The sequence below is a fragment of the Anomaloglossus baeobatrachus genome, chromosome 6 (genome assembly GCF_048569485.1).
Source record: "Anomaloglossus baeobatrachus isolate aAnoBae1 chromosome 6, aAnoBae1.hap1, whole genome shotgun sequence".
Lineage (NCBI taxonomy): Eukaryota > Metazoa > Chordata > Amphibia > Anura > Aromobatidae > Anomaloglossus > Anomaloglossus baeobatrachus.
In genome coordinates this window covers 7147170-7169160 of record NC_134358.1, presented here as the reverse complement: position 1 = coordinate 7169160, position 21991 = coordinate 7147170, and the positions used below count along the sequence as shown (strand labels likewise).

Genomic DNA, 21991 nt, shown 5'->3' with positions numbered 1-21991 from the left:
GATAGAGGGATAGATAGATAGATAGATAGATAGACAGACAGAGGGATAGATAGAGGGATAGATAGAGGGATAGATAGAGGGATAGATAGATAGAGGGATAGATAGAGGGATAGATAGATAGATAGATAGATAGATAGATAGAGGGATAGATAGAGATAGATAGATAGAGGGATAGATAGAGGGATAGATAGATAGAGGGCTAGATAGATAGATAGATAGATAGATAGAGGGATAGATAGATAGATAGAGGGATAGATAGAGATAGATAGATAGAGATAGATAGATAGAGGGATAGATAGAGATAGATAGATAGATAGATAGAGATAGATAGATAGATAGATAGATAGACAGACAGAGGGATAGATAGAGGGATAGATAGATAGATAGATAGATAGACAGACAGAGGGATAGATAGAGGGATAGATAGAGGGATAGATAGATAGAGGGATAGATAGAGGGATAGATAGATAGAGGGATAGATAGATAGATAGAGGGATAGATAGATAGATAGAGGGATAGATAGATAGATAGAGGGATAGATAGATCGATAGATAGACAGACAGAGGGATAGATAGAGGGATAGATAGATAGATAGATAGATAGACAGACAGAGGGATAGATAGAGGGATAGATAGATAGAGGGATAGATAGAGGGATAGATAGATAGAGGGATAGATAGAGGGATAGATAGATAGATAGATAGATAGAGGGATAGATAGAGATAGATAGATAGAGATAGATAGATAGATAGAGGGATAGATAGAGATAGATAGATAGATAGATAGATAGACAGACAGAGGGATAGATAGAGGGATAGATAGATAGATAGATAGATAGATAGACAGACAGAGGGATAGATAGAGGGATAGATAGAGGGATAGATAGATAGAGGGATAGATAGAGGGATAGATAGATAGAGGGATAGATAGAGGGATAGATAGATAGATAGATAGATAGATAGAGGGATAGATAGAGATAGATAGATAGATAGATAGATAGATAGAGATAGATAGATAGATAGATAGATAGATAGAGGGATAGATAGATAGATAGATAGATAGATAGATAGAGGGATAGATAGATAGATAGATAGATAGAGGGATAGATAGAGATAGATAGATAGATAGATAGAGGGATAGATAGAGATAGATAGATAGATAGAGGGATAGATAGATAGATAGAGGGATAGATAGAGATAGATAGATAGATAGAGGGATAGATAGAGATAGATAGATAGAGATAGATAGATAGATAGAGGGATAGATAGATAGAGGGATAGATAGAGGGATAGATAGAGGGATAGATAGATAGACCAGTACAGACACCATGGCCTCCACCGGCCAGGAGGGAGCTATGGTAACTAACACCAGTACAGACAACATGACCTCCACTGGCCAGGAGGGAGCTATGGTAACTAACACCAGTACAGACACCATGGCCTCCACTGGCCAGGAGGGAGCTATGGTAACTAACACCAGTACAGACACCATGGCCTCCACTGGCCAGGAGGGAGCTATGGTAACTAACACCAGTACAGACACCATGGCCTCCACTGGCCAGGAGGGAGTTATGGTAACTAACACCAGTACAGACACCATGGCCTCCACTGGCCAGGAGGGAGCTATGGTAACTAACACCAGTACAGACACCATGGCCTCCACTGGCCAGGAGGGAGCTATGGTAACTAACACCAGTACAGACACCATGGCCTCCACTGGCAAGGAGGGAGCTATGGTAACTAACACCAGTACAGACACCATGGCCTCCACTGGCCAGGAGGGAGCTATGGTAACTAACACCAGTACAGACACCATGGCCTCCACTGGCCAGGAGGGAGCTATGGTAACTAACACCAGTACAGACACCATGGCCTCCACTGGCCAGGAGGGAGCTATGGTAACTAACACCAGTACAGACACCATGACCTCCACTGGCCAGGAGGGAGCTATGGTAACTAACACCAGTACAGACAACATGACCTCCACTGGCCAGGAGGGAGCTATGGTAACTAACACCAGTACAGACACCATGACCTCCACTGGCCAGGAGGGAGCTATGGTAACTAACACCAGTACAGACAACATGACCTCCACTGGCCAGGAGGGAGCTATGGTAACTAACACCAGTACAGACACCATGGCCTCCACTGGCCAGGAGGGAGCTATGGTAACTAACACCAGTACAGACACCATGGCCTCCACTGGCCAGGAGGGAGCTATGGTAACTAACACCAGTACAGACACCATGGCCTCCACTGGCCAGGAGGGAGCTATGGTAACTAACACCAGTACAGACACCATGGCCTCCACTGGCCAGGAGGGAGCTATGGTAACTCACACCAGTACAGACACCAGGGCCTCCACTGGCCAGGAGGGAGCTATGGTAACTCACACCAGTACAGACACCAGGGCCTCCACTGGCCAGGAGGGAGCTATGGTAACTCACACCAGTACAGACACCATGGCCTCCACTGGCCAGGAGGGAGCTATGGTAACTCACACCAGTACAGACACCATGGCCTCCACTGGCCAGGAGGGAGCTATGGTAACTAACACCAGTACAGACACCATGGCCTCCACTGGCCAGGAGGGAGCTATGGTAACTAACACCAGTACAGACACCATGGCCTCCACTGGCCAGGAGGGAGCTATGGTAACTAACACCAGTACAGACACCATGACCTCCACTGGCCAGGAGGGAGCTATGGTAACTAACACCAGTACAGACAACATGACCTCCACTGGCCAGGAGGGAGCTATGGTAACTAACACCAGTACAGACACCATGACCTCCACTGGCCAGGAGGGAGCTATGGTAACTAACACCAGTACAGACAACATGACCTCCACTGGCCAGGAGGGAGCTATGGTAACTAACACCAGTACAGACACCATGGCCTCCACTGGCCAGGAGGGAGCTATGGTAACTAACACCAGTACAGACACCATGGCCTCCACTGACCAGGAGGGAGCTATGGTAACTCACACCAGTACAGACACCAGGGCCTCCACTGGCCAGGAGGGAGCTATGGTAACTAACACCAGTACAGACACCATGGCCTCCACTGGCCAGGAGGGAGCTATGGTAACTCACACCAGTACAGACACCATGGCCTCCACTGGCCAGGAGGGAGCTATGGTAACTAACACCAGTACAGACACCATGGCCTCCACTGGCCAGGAGGGAGCTATGGTAACTAACACCAGTACAGACACCATGGCCTCCACTGGCCAGGAGGGAGCTATGGTAACTAACACCAGTACAGACACCATGGCCTCCACTGGCCAGGAGGGAGCTATGGTAACTAACACCAGTACAGACACCATGGCCTCCACTGGCCAGGAGGGAGCTATGGTAACTAACACCAGTACAGACACCATGGCCTCCACTGACCAGGAGGGAGCTATGGTAACTCACACCAGTACAGACACCAGGGCCTCCACTGGCCAGGAGGGAGCTATGGTAACTAACACCAGTACAGACACCATGGCCTCCACTGGCCAGGAGGGAGCTATGGTAACTCACACCAGTACAGACACCATGGCCTCCACTGGCCAGGAGGGAGCTATGGTAACTCACACCAGTACAGACACCAGGGCCTCCACTGGCCAGGAGGGAGCTATGGTAACTCACACCAGTACAGACACCAGGGCCTCCACTGGCCAGGAGGGAGCTATGGTAACTCACACCAGTACAGACACCATGGCCTCCACTGGCCAGGAGGGAGCTATGGTAACTAACACCAGTACAGACACCATGGCCTCCACTGGCCAGGAGGGAGCTATGGTAACTAACACCAGTACAGACACCATGGCCTCCACTGGCCAGGAGGGAGCTATGGTAACTAACACCAGTACAGACACCATGGCCTCCACTGGCCAGGAGGGAGCTATGGTAACTAACACCAGTACAGACACCATGGCCTCCACTGGCCAGGAGGGAGCTATGGTAACTAACACCAGTACAGACACCATGGCCTCCACTGGCCAGGAGGGAGCTATGGTAACTAACACCAGTACAGACACCATGACCTCCACTGGCCAGGAGGGAGCTATGGTAACTAACACCAGTACAGACACAATGGCCTCCACTGGCCAGGAGGGAGCTATGGTAACTAACACCAGTACAGACACCATGGCCTCCACTGGCCAGGAGGGAGCTATGGTAACTAACAACAGTACAGACACCATGGCCTCCACTGGTCAGGACACTGAGATACCAAATAGCTCCAACAATATGAATGCTCCTGAAAATAACATAAGTGAACCACAAACCAGAGATATAGAAAAGAGAAGAGAACCAGCCACCAGCAAAATCTCCAGCACAGACCCCCAGCTTCACCCACGTACCCCACCCGTGACCTCACAACGTTTTGATACCATCCTAATAATGGACTCAAATGGGAAATACCTGAAAACATGGCGACTATTTCCAGGAAAAAGGGTCAAAAAAATCCACTGTGCAACTATTGAGCAGGTGACAGCAGTCATCAATAACCCACGGTTCACAAGCCCAAATCATATTTTTATACACACAGGAACAAACAATCTGCCAGCCCAACACCAGCAGATCGCAGGACAACTGACCCAACTAGCAAAGACGGCAAAACTAAAATTCCCAGACAGCAAAATAATTCTATCATCTCTGCTCCCAAGAAATGATGTATCAAGCCAAACTATCCAGAGCATCAACACAGACCTGACCACAAGAATCAAGGCTGTGCCCGACGTGATCCTGGCACAACACCCCTCCATAAAACACCAACACCTCTATGACGACAAGCACCTAAACAAACAAGGGGTCAGCCTACTGGCCAAAGAGCTGAAGGACATTATACTAAACAGAGACCCCATGCCTGGACTCAACAACAACCAAAATCCCATGGAAAGACCCCCAACAATAAAAAGACAGGAAACCCCAATTTCATCACAGGAGGCCAGAAACAAAGCCCTTCACCCAACATCGGGCCATCAGAGGAGGAGACCACCATGGAGGGGACCATCAGCCCCACACAGAGATATGCAGGGCAGAGATATGGAAGAGATTAGAACCCTGCTCAGCACATTGTGCAGGAAACTAAAGGTCCAGTCACACTAAGCAACTTACCAGTGATCCCAACAACGATAGGGATCGCTGGTAAGTTGCTAGGAGGTTGCTGGTGAGATGTCACACTGCGACGCTCCAGCGATCCCACCAGCAACCTGACCTGGCAGGGATCGCTGGAGCGTGGCTACACGAGTTGCTGGTGAGCTCACCAGCAACCAGTGACCAGCCCCCAGCGCCGCGTGGAAGATGCTGCGCTTGGTAACGTAAATATCGGGTAACCAACCCGATATTTACCTTGGTTACCACCGCACGCAGCTACATGTGCAGAGAGCAGGGAGCAGCGCACACCGCTTAGCGCTGGCTCCTTGCTCTCCTAGTTACAGCACACATCGGGTTAATTACCCGATGTGTGCTGCAGCTAAATGTGCACAGAGCAGGGAGCAGCGCACAATGCTTAGCGCTGGCTCCTTGCTCTCCTAGTTACAGCACACATCGGGTTAATTAACACGATGTGTCCTGCAGCTACATGTGCACAGAGCAGGAGCCGGCACTGACTGAGAGCGGCGGAGGCTGGTATCAAAGGTAAATATCGGGTAACCAAGGACAGGGCTTCTTGGTTACCCGATGTTTACATTGGTTACCAGCCTCCGCAGAAGCCGGCTCCTGCTGCCTGCACATTTAGTTGTTGCTGTCTCGCTGTCACACACAGCGATCTGTGCTTCACAGCGGGACAGCAACAACTAAAAAATGGCCCAGGACATTCAGCAACAACCAATGACCTCACAGCAGGGGCCAGGACATTCAGCAACAACCAGCGACCTCACAGCAGAGGCCAGGACATTCAGCAACAACCAATGACCTCACAGCAGGGGCCAGGTTGTTGCTGGATGTCACACACAGCAACATCGCTAGCAACGTCACAAAAGTTGTTCGTTAGCAGCGATGTTGCTAGCGATGTTGCTTAGTGTGACGGGGCCTTAACACACCTATAAACCAGTCGTAAATCCAGAGTGTCTTACACAGCCGCACTCATTACAATGTATATACACATGAGGTATATATAGAAGGAAAAAAAAAATGACCTCATTCACAATCAGCAGCTGGAACATCCAAGGCCTGAGCACCTCGGCCTTTGGATGTAAAACAAATGACCCCGACTTTATTCAAAGACTGAAGAATATAGACATTCAGATCCTCCTGGAAACATGGACCAGAGCTGAAGACGAATCTCTGGTGCCAATCGGATACAGGGAAATCTCTGTCCCTGCCCTTAAAAATAAAAACACCAAACAGGGCCGCTGCTCAGGAGGAATACTGATCTGATATAAAGAAGAGCTCCACCAGTACATCACACCAGTGAAGAGAGGAGGCAGCCACATATGGATCAGAATCAGCAGCTCCATCCTCACCTCTCAGTCCGATGTCTACCTCTGCACCACCTATATACCACCGCCAGAGTCCCCCTACTTCAACCCAGACAGCTTTGAGATCTTACAAGAAGAAGCCACCCATTATCAGGTCCTGGGCAAAGTTCTGATCTTTGGAGACCTCAATGCAAGAACAGGGAGAGAAAAAGACTTTCTGACCACAGATGGAAACATCTACATATTTGGGGCAGAGAATGACAGTCACGACTCAGAACACTCAGAGAGAAACAGCTATGACAGTACAGTCAACAAAAGTGGCAAAAAGCTCCTGAACTTATGTAAAAGTTTAGGTCTTCATATTCTTAATGGACGTACAAAGGGAGACTCACTGGGAAGATATACACTAGACTCCCATGTAGGAAGGAGCGTAGTAGACTACGCCATTACAGATATGGACCCGGCAAATATTAGCGCCTTCATAGTCACCCCACAAACGCACCTGTCAGACCACAGCCAACTTCTCCTGTACATAAAATCTACAGAGAAACCATCCACACAAAAGCCACAGCAGAGCAGCCTCTACAAGCGACCTCCATCCTATAAATGGTCCAAGACGTCAGACATAAAATATAAAGAGGCTCCCAACAGACCGGAATTACAAGAGATGCTCCACAACTTCTACAGCTACAAGTACAAGTCAAACCCAGAAGGAGTGAATCAAGCTGCAAAAGACCTCAACAAAATATTCCACACCATGGCCAAATTGTCCGACCTCAAACAAGTCAACTACAAGAGGCCAAAAGAAAAGCAGATCAATGGTTGGTTTGACAAAGAGTGTAAAGCCGTCCGAAAGACCCTGAGAACAGCCTCAAACAATAAACACAGAGACCCCAACAACCCAGACCTGAGGGAAGCCTATGACACCATACAAAAGCAGTACAAAACCATCCTCAGGAGGAAGAAGCAGAGCTACATCTCTACCAAACTTAGCCAACTCCAAGACGCCCTCCAAGACAACTCCTTCTGGGAAATATGGAACCACATGGACACAAAGAGCAAGAAAAAGAATGACACCCATATCCAAAATGGCAACATCTGGCTCCAGTACTTCAGAGACCTCTACAAAGACATCCCAAAAGAAGGACTAAGCCGAGAGCAGGAAAACATAACATCAAAACTAAAGGCAATGGAAGAGAAAATCAAAAACTTCCAAAACCCACTGGACACACCAATTACATTACAGGAAGTTGCAGAGAAAACCACTTCCATAAAGTGTAAAAAATCTAGTGGTCTGGATGGAATCCCCCCAGAGATGTTGAAGTACAGCCCACCAGAAATTCAAGCTGCAATGGTTAAACTGTTCAACATTGTGCTGAGTGCTGGCTACTTCCCTCGTACCTGGAACCAAGGACTCATTACACCGATCCACAAGAGTGGGGACAGGTATGACCCTGCCAACTACAGAGGCATATGTGTCAGCAGTAACTTGGGAAAACTGTTCAACAGCATCCTAAACAAAAGGATCATCAGTTTCCTTACCGAGCACAATGTCCTGAGCAAAAGCCAAGCAGGGTTCGTGCCAAACCACCGCACCACGGACCACATCTACACCCTGCACAGTCTCATTCAGAGCCACGTCCACAATACAAAGCATGGGAAGATATACGCCTGCTTTGTAGACTTTAAAAAGGCCTTTGACTCAGTGTGGCACCCGGGCTTGTTCTTAAAAATGCTGGAAAGTGGAATAGGAGGAAAGACCTACGATGTCATCAAAAGCTCCTACACCGAGAACCTCTGCAGCGTGAGTGTGAACGGTAGAAGAACGGCTTATTTCCAGCAGAGCCGAGGAGTCAGACAGGGCTGCAGCCTAAGTCCAACGCTCTTCAATATTTACATCAATGAGCTGGCTACTGCTCTAGAATCTTCACCTGCTCCAGGTCTCACACTCCATGACGCCCAGGTGAAATTCTTGCTCTATGCAGATGACCTACTGCTGCTGTCACCAACCGAGAAAGGTCTCCAAGACAACCTACAAATCTTGGAGAAATTCAGCTCCACATGGGCACTACCGATCAATCTAAAGAAAACCAACATCATGGTGTTCCAGAAGAGAAAAAGAAGATTTGACCAGCATCCTTCATTTGTCGTAAACGGCTGCACTCTAACAGGAACAGACAAATACACCTACTTGGGCCTGGAAATTCACCAGTCAGGGAGCTTCAAACAAGCCATAGAGACCCTGAAAAACAAGGCCTGCAAAACCTTTTATGCCATCCGAAGGAAATTGTATCATCTGAAGCCACCAGTGAGGGTCTGGCTAAAAATCTTCGATTCCATCATCGTCCCAATCCTCCTGTACGGAAGCGAAGTCTGGGGCCCTCACACTTACCCAGATTGGTCAAGGTGGGATTCCAGCCCAACAGAAATATTCCACCTGGAATTCTGTAAGCCCCTTTTCCAGGTCCATCGAAGCACCTCCAACAGCGCCTGTCGAGCTGAGCTGGGCAGATTCCCTCTACACCTAGCAGCTCTGAAGAGGTCACTATCATTTCAGGCTCACCTACAGAGGAGCAATCCAAGCTCCCATCACCACAAAGCTCTGATATATATACGTGGGCCAGATGAACCAGGACCCCCGGCACAGCTCTCCCAAACCCAACTGGACAAAATAACCAATCACAGCAGCCTGACAAGAACCAGAATCAGGAAGATGGTAGACGAGGGCCAGGAGAGGTATGTCAGTGACTGGAGGACCGACATCAACACCTCACAGAAACTGACCATGTACCAGAGACTACAGAGAGACTACAGACTGGCCCCATATCTGGAGAAACTCCCGGACCCCAGAGACCGCAGGACCCTGAGCCGATATAGACTCAGTGCCCACAGTCTAGCCATCGAATCCGGCCGACACAAGCAGAGCTACAAGCCCAGGGAGGACAGACTGTGCCAACACTGTGACCTGGAGGCCCTGGAGGATGAAACCCACTTCCTGCTACACTGCACCAAGCACTCAGCAGTGAGGGACACTCACTTCAGGAGACTCTCCCATCTCTTCCCGGATTTCAGCTCCATGAAGGAGGAAGAGAAAATATATATCCTGCTGGGGGAAGAAGAGAGCGCAGTGGAGATAGCAGCGCGGTATGTGAGCGAATGTCATAGACTCAGAGAAAGAGAACTATAATAAGTCATGGACTTCCATAGCCCCCCATCCCAGATGTGGCCCCCCCAGTCCCCACCATGGATATGCCCCAACCATCGTTACTACAGTCCCCACCCTGGATATGCCCCATCATAAGCCATGGACTTCCATAGCCCCCATCCTAGAAGTGCCCCCACAGTCCCCACCCTGGATGTGCCCCATCCATCCTTCCTACAGTCCCCACCCACCATCCCCACAGCCCCAGTCCCTAATGTACACTTGCTTTGGCAAAACTAATTTGCATTTGGTCCTGCCAATAAAGCTTATTTGATTTGATTTGATAGAGGGATAGATAGATAGAGGGATAGATAGATAGAGGGATAGATAGATAGAGGGATAGATAGATAGAGGGATAGATAGATAGAGGGATAGATAGATAGATAGATAGAGGGATAGATAGATAGAGGGATAGATAGATAGAGGGATAGATAGATAGATAGATAGATAGAGGGATAGATAGATAGATAGATAGATAGATAGAGGGATAGATAGATAGAGGGATAGATAGATAGAGGGATAGATAGATAGATAGAGGGATAGATAGATAGATAGAGGGATAGATAGATAGATAGAGGGATAGATAGATAGATAGAGGGATAGATAGATAGATAGATAGAGGGATAGATAGATAGATAGATAGATAGATAGATAGAGGGATAGATAGATAGATAGATAGATAGATAGAGGGATAGATAGATAGATAGATAGAGGGATAGATAGATAGATAGATAGATAGATAGATAGATAGAGGGATAGATAGATAGAGGGATAGATAGATAGAGGGATAGATAGAGGGATAGATAGATAGATAGAAGGATAGATAGATAGATAGATAGAGGGATAGATAGATAGAGGGATAGATAGATAGATAGAGGGATAGATAGATAGAGGGATAGATAGAGGGATAGATAGATAGATAGAGGGATAGATAGATAGAGGGATAGATAGAGGGATAGATAGATAGATAGATAGATAGATAGAGGGATAGATAGAGGGATAGATAGAGGGATAGATAGATAGATAGATAGATAGATAGAGGGATAGATAGAGGGATAGATAGATAGATAGAGGGATAGATGGATAGATGGATAGATAGATAGATAGAGGGATAGATAGATAGAGGGATAGATAGATAGAGGGATAGATAGATAGAGGGATAGATAGATAGAGGGATAGATAGATAGATAGATAGAGGGATAGATAGATAGAGGGATAGATAGATAGAGGGATAGATAGATAGATAGGAGGCAGCCACATATGGATCAGAATCAGCAGCTCCATCCTCACCTCTCAGTCCGATGTCTACCTCTGCACCACCTATATACCACCGCCAGAGTCCCCCTACTTCAATCCAGACAGCTTTGAGATCTTACAAGAAGAAGCCACCCATTATCAGGTCCTGGGCAAAGTTCTCATCTTTGGAGACCTCAATGCAAGAACAGGGAGAGAAAAAGACTTTCTGACCACAGATGGAAACATCTACATATTTGGGGCAGAGAATGACAGTCACGACTCAGAACACTCAGAGAGAAACAGCTATGACAGTACAGTCAACAAAAGTGGCAAAAAGCTCCTGAACTTATGTAAAAGTTTAGGTCTTCATATTCTTAATGGACGTACAAAGGGAGACTCACTGGGAAGATACACACTAAACTCCCATGTAGGAAGGAGTGTAGTAGACTACGCCATTACAGATATGGACCCGGCAAATATTAGCGCCTTCATAGTCACCCCACAAACGCACCTGTCAGACCACAGCCAACTTCTCCTGTACATAAAATCTACAGAGAAACCATCCACACAAAAGCCACAGCAGAGCAGCCTCTACAAGCGACCTCCATCCTATAAATGGTCCAAGACGTCAGAAATAAAATATAAAGAGGCTCCCAACAGACCGGAATTACAGGAGATGCTCCACAACTTCTACAGCTACAAGTACAAGTCAAACCCAGAAGGAGTGAATCAAGCTGCAAAAGACCTCAACAAAATATTCCACACGATGGCCAAATTGTCCGACCTCAAACAAGTCAACTACAAGAGGCCAAAAGAAAAGCAGATCAATGGTTGGTTTGACAAAGAGTGTAAAGCCGTCCGAAAGACCCTGAGAACAGCCTCAAACAATAAACACAGAGACCCCAACAACCCAGACCTGAGGGAAGCCTATGACACCATACAAAAGCAGTACAAAACCATCCTCAGGAGGAAGAAGCAGAGCTACATCTCTACCAAACTTAGCCAACTCCAAGACGCCCTCCAAGACAACTCCTTCTGGGAAATATGGAACCACATGGACACAAAGAGCAAGAAAAAGAATGACACCCATATCCAAAATGGCAACATCTGGCTCCAGTACTTCAGAGACCTCTACAAAGACATCCCAAAAGAAGGACTAAGCCGAGAGCAGGAAAACATAACATCAAAACTAAAGGCAATGGAAGAGAAAATCAAAAACTTCCAAAACCCACTGGACACACCAATTACATTACAGGAAGTTGCAGAGAAAATCACTTCCATAAAGTGTAAAAAATCTAGTGGTCTGGATGGAATCCCCCCAGAGATGCTGAAGTACAGCCCACCAGAAATTCAAGCTGCAATGGTTAAACTGTTCAACATTGTGCTGAGTGCTGGTTACTTCCCTCGTACCTGGAACCAAGGACTCATTACACCGATCCACAAGAGTGGGGACAGGTATGACCCTGCCAACTACAGAGGCATATGTGTCAGCAGTAACTTGGGAAAACTGTTCAACAGCATCCTAAACAAAAGGATCATCAGTTTCCTTACCGAGCACAATGTCTTGAGCAAAAGCCAAGCAGGGTTCGTGCCAAACCACCGCACCACGGACCACATCTACACCCTGCACAGTCTCATTCAGAGCCACGTCCACAATACAAAGCATGGGAAGATATACGCCTGCTTTGTAGACTTTAAAAAGGCCTTTGACTCAGTGTGGCACCCGGGCTTGTTCTTAAAAATGCTGGAAAGCGGAATAGGAGGAAAGACCTATGATGTCATCAAAAGCTCCTACACCGAGAACCTCTGCAGCGTGAGTGTGAACGGTAGAAGAACGGCTTATTTCCAGCAGAGCCGAGGAGTCAGACAGGGCTGCAGCCTAAGTCCAACGCTCTTCAATATTTACATCAATGAGCTGGCTACTGCTCTAGAATCTTCACCTGCTCCAGGTCTCACACTCCATGATGCCCAGGTGAAATTCTTGCTCTATGCAGATGACCTACTGCTGGTGTCACCAACCGAGAAAGGTCTCCAAGACAACCTACAAATCTTGGAGAAATTCAGCTCCACATGGGCACTACCGATCAATCTAAAGAAAACCAACATCATGGTGTTCCAGAAGAGAAAAAGAAGATTTGACCAGCATCCTTCATTTGTCCTAAACGGCTACACTCTAACAGGAACAGACAAATACACCTACTTGGGCCTGGAAATTCACCAGTCAGGGAGCTTCAAACAAGCCATAGAGACCCTGAAAAACAAGGCCTGCAAAACCTTTTATGCCATCCGAAGGACATTGTATCATCTGAAGCCACCAGTGAGGGTCTGGCTAAAAATCTTCGATTCCATCATTGCCCCAATCCTCCTGTACGGCAGCGAAGTCTGGGGCCCTCACACTTACCCAGATTGGTCAAGGTGGGATTCCAGCCCAACAGAAATATTCCACCTGGAATTCTGTAAGCACCTTCTCCAGGTCCATCGAAGCACCTCCAACAGTGCCTGTCGAGCTGAGCTGGGCAGATTCCCTCTACACCTAGCAGCTCTGAAGAGGTCACTATCATTTCAGGCTCACCTACAGAGTAGCAATCCAAACTCCCATCACCACAAAGCTCTGATATATATACGTGGGCCAGATGAACCAGGACCCCGGGCACAGCCCTCCCAAACCCAACTGGACAAAATAACCAATCACAGCAGCCTGACAAGAACCAGAATCAGGAAGATGGTAGACGAGGGCCAGGAGAGGTATGTCAGTGACTGGAGGACCGACATCAACACCTCACAGAAACTGACCACGTACCAGAGACTACAGAGAGACTACAGACTGGCCCCGTATCTGGAGAAAATCCCGGACCCCAGAGACCGCAGGACCCTGAGCCGATATAGACTCAGTGCCCACAGTCTAGCCATCGAATCCGGTCGACACAAGCAGAGCTACAAGCCCAGGGAGGACAGACTGTGCCAACACTGTGACCTGGAGGCCCTGGAGGATGAAACCCACTTCCTGCTACACTGCACCAAGCACTCAGCAGTGAGGGACACTCACTTCAGGAGACTCTCCCATCTCTTCCCGGATTTCAGCTCCATGAAGGAGGAAGAGAAAATATATATCCTGCTGGGGGAAGAAGAGAGCGCAGTGGAGATAGCAGCGCGGTATGTGAGCGAATGTCATAGACTTCGAGAAAGAGAACTATGATAAGTCATGGACTTCCATAGCCCCCCATCCCAGATGTGGCCCCCCCAATCCCCACCCTGGATATGTCCCATCCACCGTTACCACAGTCCCACCGTGGATATGCCCCATCATAAGCCATGGACTTCCATAGCCCCCATCCTAGAAGTGCCCCCACAGTCCCCACCCTGGATGAGCCCCATCCATCCTTCCTACAGTCCCCACCCACCATCCCCACAGCCCCAGCCCCTAATGTACACTTGCTTTGGCAAAACTAATTTGTATTTGGTCCTGCCAATAAAGCTTATTTGATTTGATTTGATTTGATTTGATAGATAGATAGAGGGATAGATAGATAGATAGATAGAGGGATAGATAGATAGAGGGATAGATAGATAGATAGAGGGATAGATAGAGGGATAGATAGATAGATAGAGGGATAGATAGAGGGATAGATGGATAGATAGATAGATTGATAGAGGGATAGATAGAGGGATAGATAGATAGATAGAGGGATAGATAGATAGAGGGATAGATAGAGGGATAGATAGATAGATAGAGGGATAGATAGAGGGATAGATAGATAGATAGATAGATAGATAGATAGAGGGATAGATAGAGGGATAGATAGATAGATAGATAGAGGGATAGATAGATAGATAGAGGGATAGATGGATAGATGGATAGATAGATAGATAGAGGGATAGATAGATAGAGGGATAGATAGATAGAGGGATAGATAGATAGAGGGATAGATAGATAGATAGAGGGATAGATAGATAGAGGGATAGATAGATAGATAGAGGGATAGATAGATAGAGGGATAGATAGATAGATAGAGGGATAGATAGAGGGATAGATAGATAGATAGAGGGATAGATAGAGGGATAGATAGATAGATAGATAGATAGATAGATAGAGGGATAGATAGAGGGATAGATAGATAGATAGAGGGATAGATAGATAGAGGGATAGATAGATAGATAGAGGGATAGATGGATAGATGGATAGATAGATAGATAGAGGGATAGATAGATAAAGGGATAGATAGATAGAGGGATAGATAGAGGGATAGATAGATAGATAGAGGGATAGATAGATAGATAGAGGGATAGATAGATAGAGGGATAGATAGATAGAGGGATAGAGGGATAGATAGATAGATAGATAGAGGGATAGATAGATAGATAGAGGGATAGATAGATAGAGGGATAGATAGATAGATAGAGGGATAGATGGATAGATGGATAGATAGATAGAGGGATAGATAGATAGAGGGATAGATAGATAGAGGGATAGATAGATAGAGGGATAGATAGATAGAGGGATAGATAGATAGATAGATAGAGGGATAGATAGATAGATAGAGGGATAGATGGATAGATGGATAGATAGATAGATAGATAGAGGGATAGATAGATAGAGGGATAGATAGATAGAGGGATAGATAGATAGAGGGATAGATAGATAGATAGAGGGATAGATAGATAGAGGGATAGATAGATAGATAGAGGGATAGATAGATAGAGGGATAGATAGATAGATAGAGGGATAGATAGAGGGATAGATAGATAGATAGAGGGATAGATAGAGGGATAGATAGAGGGATAGATAGATAGAGGGATAGATAGATAGAGGGATAGATAGATAGAGGGATAGATAGATAGAGGGATAGATAGATAGAGGGATAGATAGATAGATAGATAGATAGAGGGATAGATAGATAGATAGATAGATAGAGGGATAGATAGATAGAGGGATAGATAGATAGAGGGATAGAGGGATAGATAGATAGAGGGATAGATAGAGGGATAGATAGAGGGATAGATAGATAGATAGATAGAGGGATAGATAGATAGAGGGATAGATAGATAGAGGGATAGATAGATAGAGGGATAGATAGATAGAGGGATAGATAGAGGGATAGATAGATAGAGGGATAGATAGATAGAGGGATAGATAGAGGGATAGATAGATAGATAGATAGATAGATAGAGGGATAGATAGAGAGATAGATAGATAGATAGATAGAGGGATAGATAGAGGGATAGATAGAGGGATAGATAGATAGAGGGATAGATAGAGGGATAGATAGATAGATAGATAGATAGATAGAGGGATAGATAGAGGGATAGATAGATAGATAGAGGGATAGATAGATAGAGGGATAGATAGATAGAGGGATAGATAGATAGAGGGATAGATGGATAGATAGATAGAGGGATAGATAGATAGAGGGATAGATAGATAGAGGGATAGATAGATAGAGGGATAGATAGATAGATAGAGGGATAGATAGATAGATAGAGGGATAGATAGATAGATAGAGGGATAGATAGATAGAGGGATAGATAGATAGATAGATAGAGGGATAGATAGATAGAGGGATAGATAGATAGATAGATAGAGGGATAGATAGATAGATAGAGGGATAGATAGATAGAGGGATAGATAGATAGATAGAGGGATAGATAGATAGATAGATAGATAGAGGGATAGATAGAGGGATAGATAGAGGGATAGATAGAGGGATAGATAGAGGGATAGATAGAGGGATAGATAGAGGGATAGATAGAGGGATAGATAGAGGGATAGATAGAGGGATAGATAGAGGGATAGATAGAGGGATAGATAGAGGGATAGACAGAGGGATAGATAGAGGGATAGATAGAGGGATAGATAGAGGGATAGATAGATAGAGGGATAGATAGATAGATAATAGAGGGATAGATAGATAGATAGATAGAGGGATAGATAGAGGGATAGATAGATAGATAGATAATAGAGGGATAGATAGATAGAGGGATAGATAGAGGGATAGATAGAGGGATAGATAGATAGAGGGATAGATAGATAGATAGATAGAGGGATAGATAGAGGGATAGATAGATAGATAGAGGGATAGATAGAGGGATAGATAGATAGATAGAGGGATAGATAGATAGATAGAGGGATAGATAGAGGGATAGATAGAGGGATAGATAGAGGGATAGATAGAGGGATAGATAGAGGGATAGATAGAGGGATAGATAGAGGGATAGATAGAGGGATAGATAGAGGGATAGATAGAGGGATAGATAGAGGGATAGATAGAGGGATAGATAGAGGGATAGATAGAGGGATAGATAGAGGGATAGATAGAGGGATAGATAGCTAGAGGGATAGATAGATAGATAGATAGATAGAGGGATAGAGGGATAGATAGATAGATAGATAGATAGATAGATAGAGGGATAGATAGAGGGATAGATAGAGGGATAGATAGATAGATAGAGGGATAGATAGATAGATAGAGGGATAGATAGATAGATAGAGGGATAGATAGAGGGATAGATCGATAGATAGATAGATAGATAGATAGATAGATAGAGGGATAGATAGATAGAGGGATAGATAGAGGGATAGATAGAGGGATAGATAGATAGAGGGATAGATAGATAGAGGGATAGATAGATAGAGGGATAGATAGAGGGATAGATAGTAGATGGATATAGATAGGTAGAGATGGCTAGATGGAGGGATAGATAGATAGTAGATGGATAGATAGATAGATAGAGGGATAGATAGATAGATAGAGGGATAGATAGATAGAGGGATAGATAGATCGATAGAGGGATAGATAGAGGGATAGATAGATAGTAGATGGATAGATAGATAGAGGGATAGATAGATAGTAGATGGATAGATAGATAGAGGGATAGATAGATAGTAGATGGATAGATAGAGGGATAGATAATAGATAGATAGATAGAGGGATAGAGGGATAGATAGATAGATAGAGGGATAGATAGATAGATAGATAGATAGATAGATAGAGGGATAGATAGTAGATGGATATAGATAGGTAGAGATGGGTAGATGTCTGTAGGAGCCATTATTTTCGGCATATGATCCTCCGCAGAGATCAATAATTACCAGGTGTAATCTGCCCCCCCCAGTTACCCCGGCCCTGATGGCCACACTCCCGGAGACTCGGTCACTGCACTCTCACATATATCAGGCGTTAGCGGCATTGGCTCTTACCTTTTGTATCGTTCACGGGGTCCATGTGTCGATAGATATATCCCTCCAAGTAAGAATGAAATTTGGGAGTGGGTGGGAAGAAAGCCAAACAAATGGTCATGAGTTCCCATCCGCGGGCCAGGCTCTCGTAGCGGAAGTTCTCGGTGGTCTGCCGGCACAGCTGGATGTACAGCTCGTCCCTCAGGCCTTGCATGCTCCAGCCCTTGGTGGCGATCTCTAAGGCCACGCTCAGTTGGTCGGTCTTGGACCTACGGTCTCCCATGTACATCTGGATGAGTTTGAAGATCTCGCAGGCCTCCTTTTTCACGTTGCGGTCGGAGGTCATGATCATGGGCTTCTTGATGGACTCGCTGCTCCAGGCCAGCATGTTGGCGATGGACACCTTCCGCCGGAACAGCCCCTGCGTGTGCTTGTTGAAATGCTTGGAGGCCCAGTTCTCGATGTCGGTCTCGGAGGACGGTTTCCTCAGAGTGAAGGTTGGGAAGACGCAGCTGGAGCTGGGCATCATGTTCCTGTTGTTTCGGCTGTTCTCGAACTGAGCGCAGGCACCGAGGTCTTCAGACTGCGGAACAAGAAGCAGAGACCTGGTCTCATCACTAGTGCGAGTTACATGGGGCTGCCGGCTAACTATGGCACAGATCATTGGCATGACTTCAGAACGCTCCACACTCACTTAATAATTGATGTCCCCCCAAAAAAGAAGAAAAAATGTGAAGTATTTGTAACTGTTATTAGGCAGGGAATATGGCGGGTGCAGAGGACGGTGCGGAGGGCGTCATGATATCATCATCGTGCACAGAGGTGAGGAGTGAGAGACGCCACCGACACAAGGGTCATAAGTCTTCCTTACATGCTGCGGTCAATCACAAGTCTGTCACCTGATCGCTGCTGTGAACCCCTTACATGCTGCGGTCAATCACAAGTCTGTCACCTGATCGCTGCTGTTAACCCCTTACATGCTGCGGTTAATCACAAGTCTCTCACCTGATCGCTGCTGTTAACCCCTTACATGCTGCGGTCAATCACAAGTCTGTCACCTGATCGCTGCTGTTCACCCCTTACATGCTGCGGTCAATCACAAGTCTGTCACCTGATCGCTGCTGTTAACCCCTTACATGCTGCGGTCAATCACAAGTCTCTCACCTGATCGCTGCTGTTAACCCCTTACATGCTGCGGTCAATCACAAGTCTGTCACCTGATCGCTGCTGTTAACCCCTTACATGCTGCAGTAAATCACAAGTCTGTCACCTGATTGCTGCTGTTAACCCCTTACATTCTGCAGTCAATCACAAGTCTGTCACCTGATCGCTGCTGTTAACCCCTTACATTCTGCAGTCAATCACTAGTCTGTCACCTGATCGCTGCTGTTAACCCCTTACATGCTGCGGTCAATCACAAGCCTGTCACCTGATCGCTGCTGTTAACCCCTTACATGCTGCGGTCAATCACAAGTCTGTCACCTGATCGCTGCTGTGTACCTCTTACATGCTGCAGTAAATCACAAGTCTGTCACCTGATCGCTGCTGTTCACCCCTTACATGCTACGGTCAAACACTAGTCTGTCACCTGATTGCTGCTGTTCACCCCTTACATGCTGCAGTAAATCACTTCTCTGTCACCTGATTGCTGCTGTTAACCCCTTACATGCTGCGGTCAATCACAAGTCTGTCACCTGATCGCTGCTGTTAACCCCTTACATGCTGCCGTCAATCACAAGTCTGTCACCTGATCGCTGCTGTTCACCCCTTACATTCTGCGGTCAATCACAAGTCTGTCACCTGATCGCTGCTGTTCACCCCTTACATGCTGCGGTCAATCACAAGTCTGTCACCTGATCGCTGCTGTTCACCCCTTACATGCTGCGGTCAATCACAAGTCTGTTACCTGATCGCTGCTGTTGACCCCTTACATGCTGCAGTAAATCACAAGTCTGTCACCTGATTGCTGCTGTTAACCCCTTACATTCTGCAGTCAATCACTAGTCTGTCACCTGATCGCTGCTGTTAACCCCTTACATTCTGCAGTCAATCACTAGTCTGTCACCTGATCGCTGCTGTTAACCCCTTACATGCTGCGGTCAATCACAAGCCTGTCACCTGATCGCTGCTGTTAACCCCTTACATGCTGCGGTCAATCACAAGTCTGTCACCTGATCGCTGCTGTGTACCTCTTACATGCTGCAGTAAATCACTAGTCTGTCACCTGATCGCTGCTGTTAACCCCTTACATTCTGCAGTCAATCACTAGTCTGTCACCTGATCGCTGCTGTTCACCCCTTACATGCTGCGGTCAATCACAAGTCTGTCACCTGATCTCTGCTGTTCACCCCTTACATGCTGCGGTCAATCACAAGTCTGTTACCTGATCGCTGCTGTTGACCCCTTACATGCTGCAGTAAATCACAAGTCTGTCACCTGATTGCTGCTGTTAACCCCTTACATTCTGCAGTCAATCACTAGTCTGTCACCTGATCGCTGCTGTTAACCCCTTACATTCTGCAGTCAATCACTAGTCTGTCACCTGATCGCTGCTGTTAACCCCTTACATGCTGCGGTCAATCACAAGCCTGTCACCTGATCGCTGCTGTTAACCCCTTACATGCTGCGGTCAATCACAAGTCTGTCACCTGATCGCTGCTGTGTACCTCTTACATGCTGCAGTAAATCACTAGTCTGTCACCTGATCGCTGCTGTTCACCCCTTACATGCTACGGTCAAACACTAGTCTGTCACCTGATTGCTGCTGTTCACCCCTTACATGCTGCAGTAAATCACTTCTCTGTCACCTGATTGCTGCTGTTAACCCCTTACATGCTGCGGTCAATCACAAGTCTGTCACCTGATCGCTGCTGTTAACCCCTTACATGCTGCGGTCAATCACAAGCCTGTCACCTGATCGCTGCTGTTAACCCCTTACATGCTGCGGTCAATCACAAGTCTGTCACCTGATCGCTGCTGTGTACCTCTTACATGCTGCAGTAAATCACAAGTCTGTCACCTGATTGATAGCAGCATAGAAGTGGTTAACAACAATCACTAGTGTGGCACCTGTGCGGATAGAGATCGGGTGGGCCCCGCTGTCACTCACTGTGCTGTCTGCAGCTGATCTCAATAATGATGTCAGTGGGGGCTGCAGACAGACCCTGTATCTGCCATGTTGCCCGCACATCTTACACAGGAATCCAACACCAATCTATTGCGATGAACGACAAGCGATCCCAGGACGACAGAAGCGAGGAAACTATAGGTTAATTCCTTTTTGAGTATTTTTCTTTTTAAATAAAATATTTAGATCCCCCTTCTCAATCCCCAGGGAGTGCAGAAGAGGGGGAAGGGGGGGGGGGCATATTTTGTTTTGCTGCAGCATATTTGGTCCAGAAATGCTCAGTCTCTCAAATTGTAAAATTATTTATCTGTACAAGGAACCGAAAAGCAACAGATCTGCAGCTTCAACTTCATCCTCCTAAGACTGGAATAACAAGATGTCACAATGGTGCCAAGAAAAGCTGCATCCCACACCCCCAAACATCTGTCCCATCCAAAACCCTCTGTCCTACCCCAGACCCCTCTGTCTCCTCCTCCAGACAACCCTGCCGCCTCCTCCAGACCCCGCTGTCTCTTCCTCCAGACCCCTCTGTCTCCTCCTCCAGACCCCTCTGTCTCTTCCTCCAGACCCCTCTGTCTCTTCCTCCAGACCCCTCTGTCTCTTCCTCCAGACCCCTCTGTCTCCTCCTCCAGACAACCCTGCCGCCTCCTCCAGACCCCGCTGTCTCTTCCTCCAGACCCCTCTGTCTCTTCCTCCAGACCCCTCTGTCTCTTCCTCCAGACCCCTCTGTCTCTTCCTCCAGACCCCTCTGTCTCTTCCTCCAGACCCCTCTGTCTCTTCCTCCAGACCCCTCTGTCTCTTCCTCCAGACCCCTCTGTCTCTTCCTCCAGACCCCTCTGTCT

General features: G+C 46.6%; 1 protein-coding gene across 1 annotated transcript in view; it reads right to left on the bottom strand.

Moving 5' to 3' along the window:
- The window catches only part of ARHGAP39 (Rho GTPase activating protein 39), a 168388-nt gene that overhangs the window by 40078 nt on the left and 106319 nt on the right, over positions 1–21991 (bottom strand). The window contains exon 4 of the mRNA XM_075352687.1: positions 18044–18605. Within this exon, the coding sequence (XP_075208802.1) occupies positions 18044–18605 (562 nt within the window). The remainder of the gene's footprint in view (positions 1–18043; positions 18606–21991) is intronic.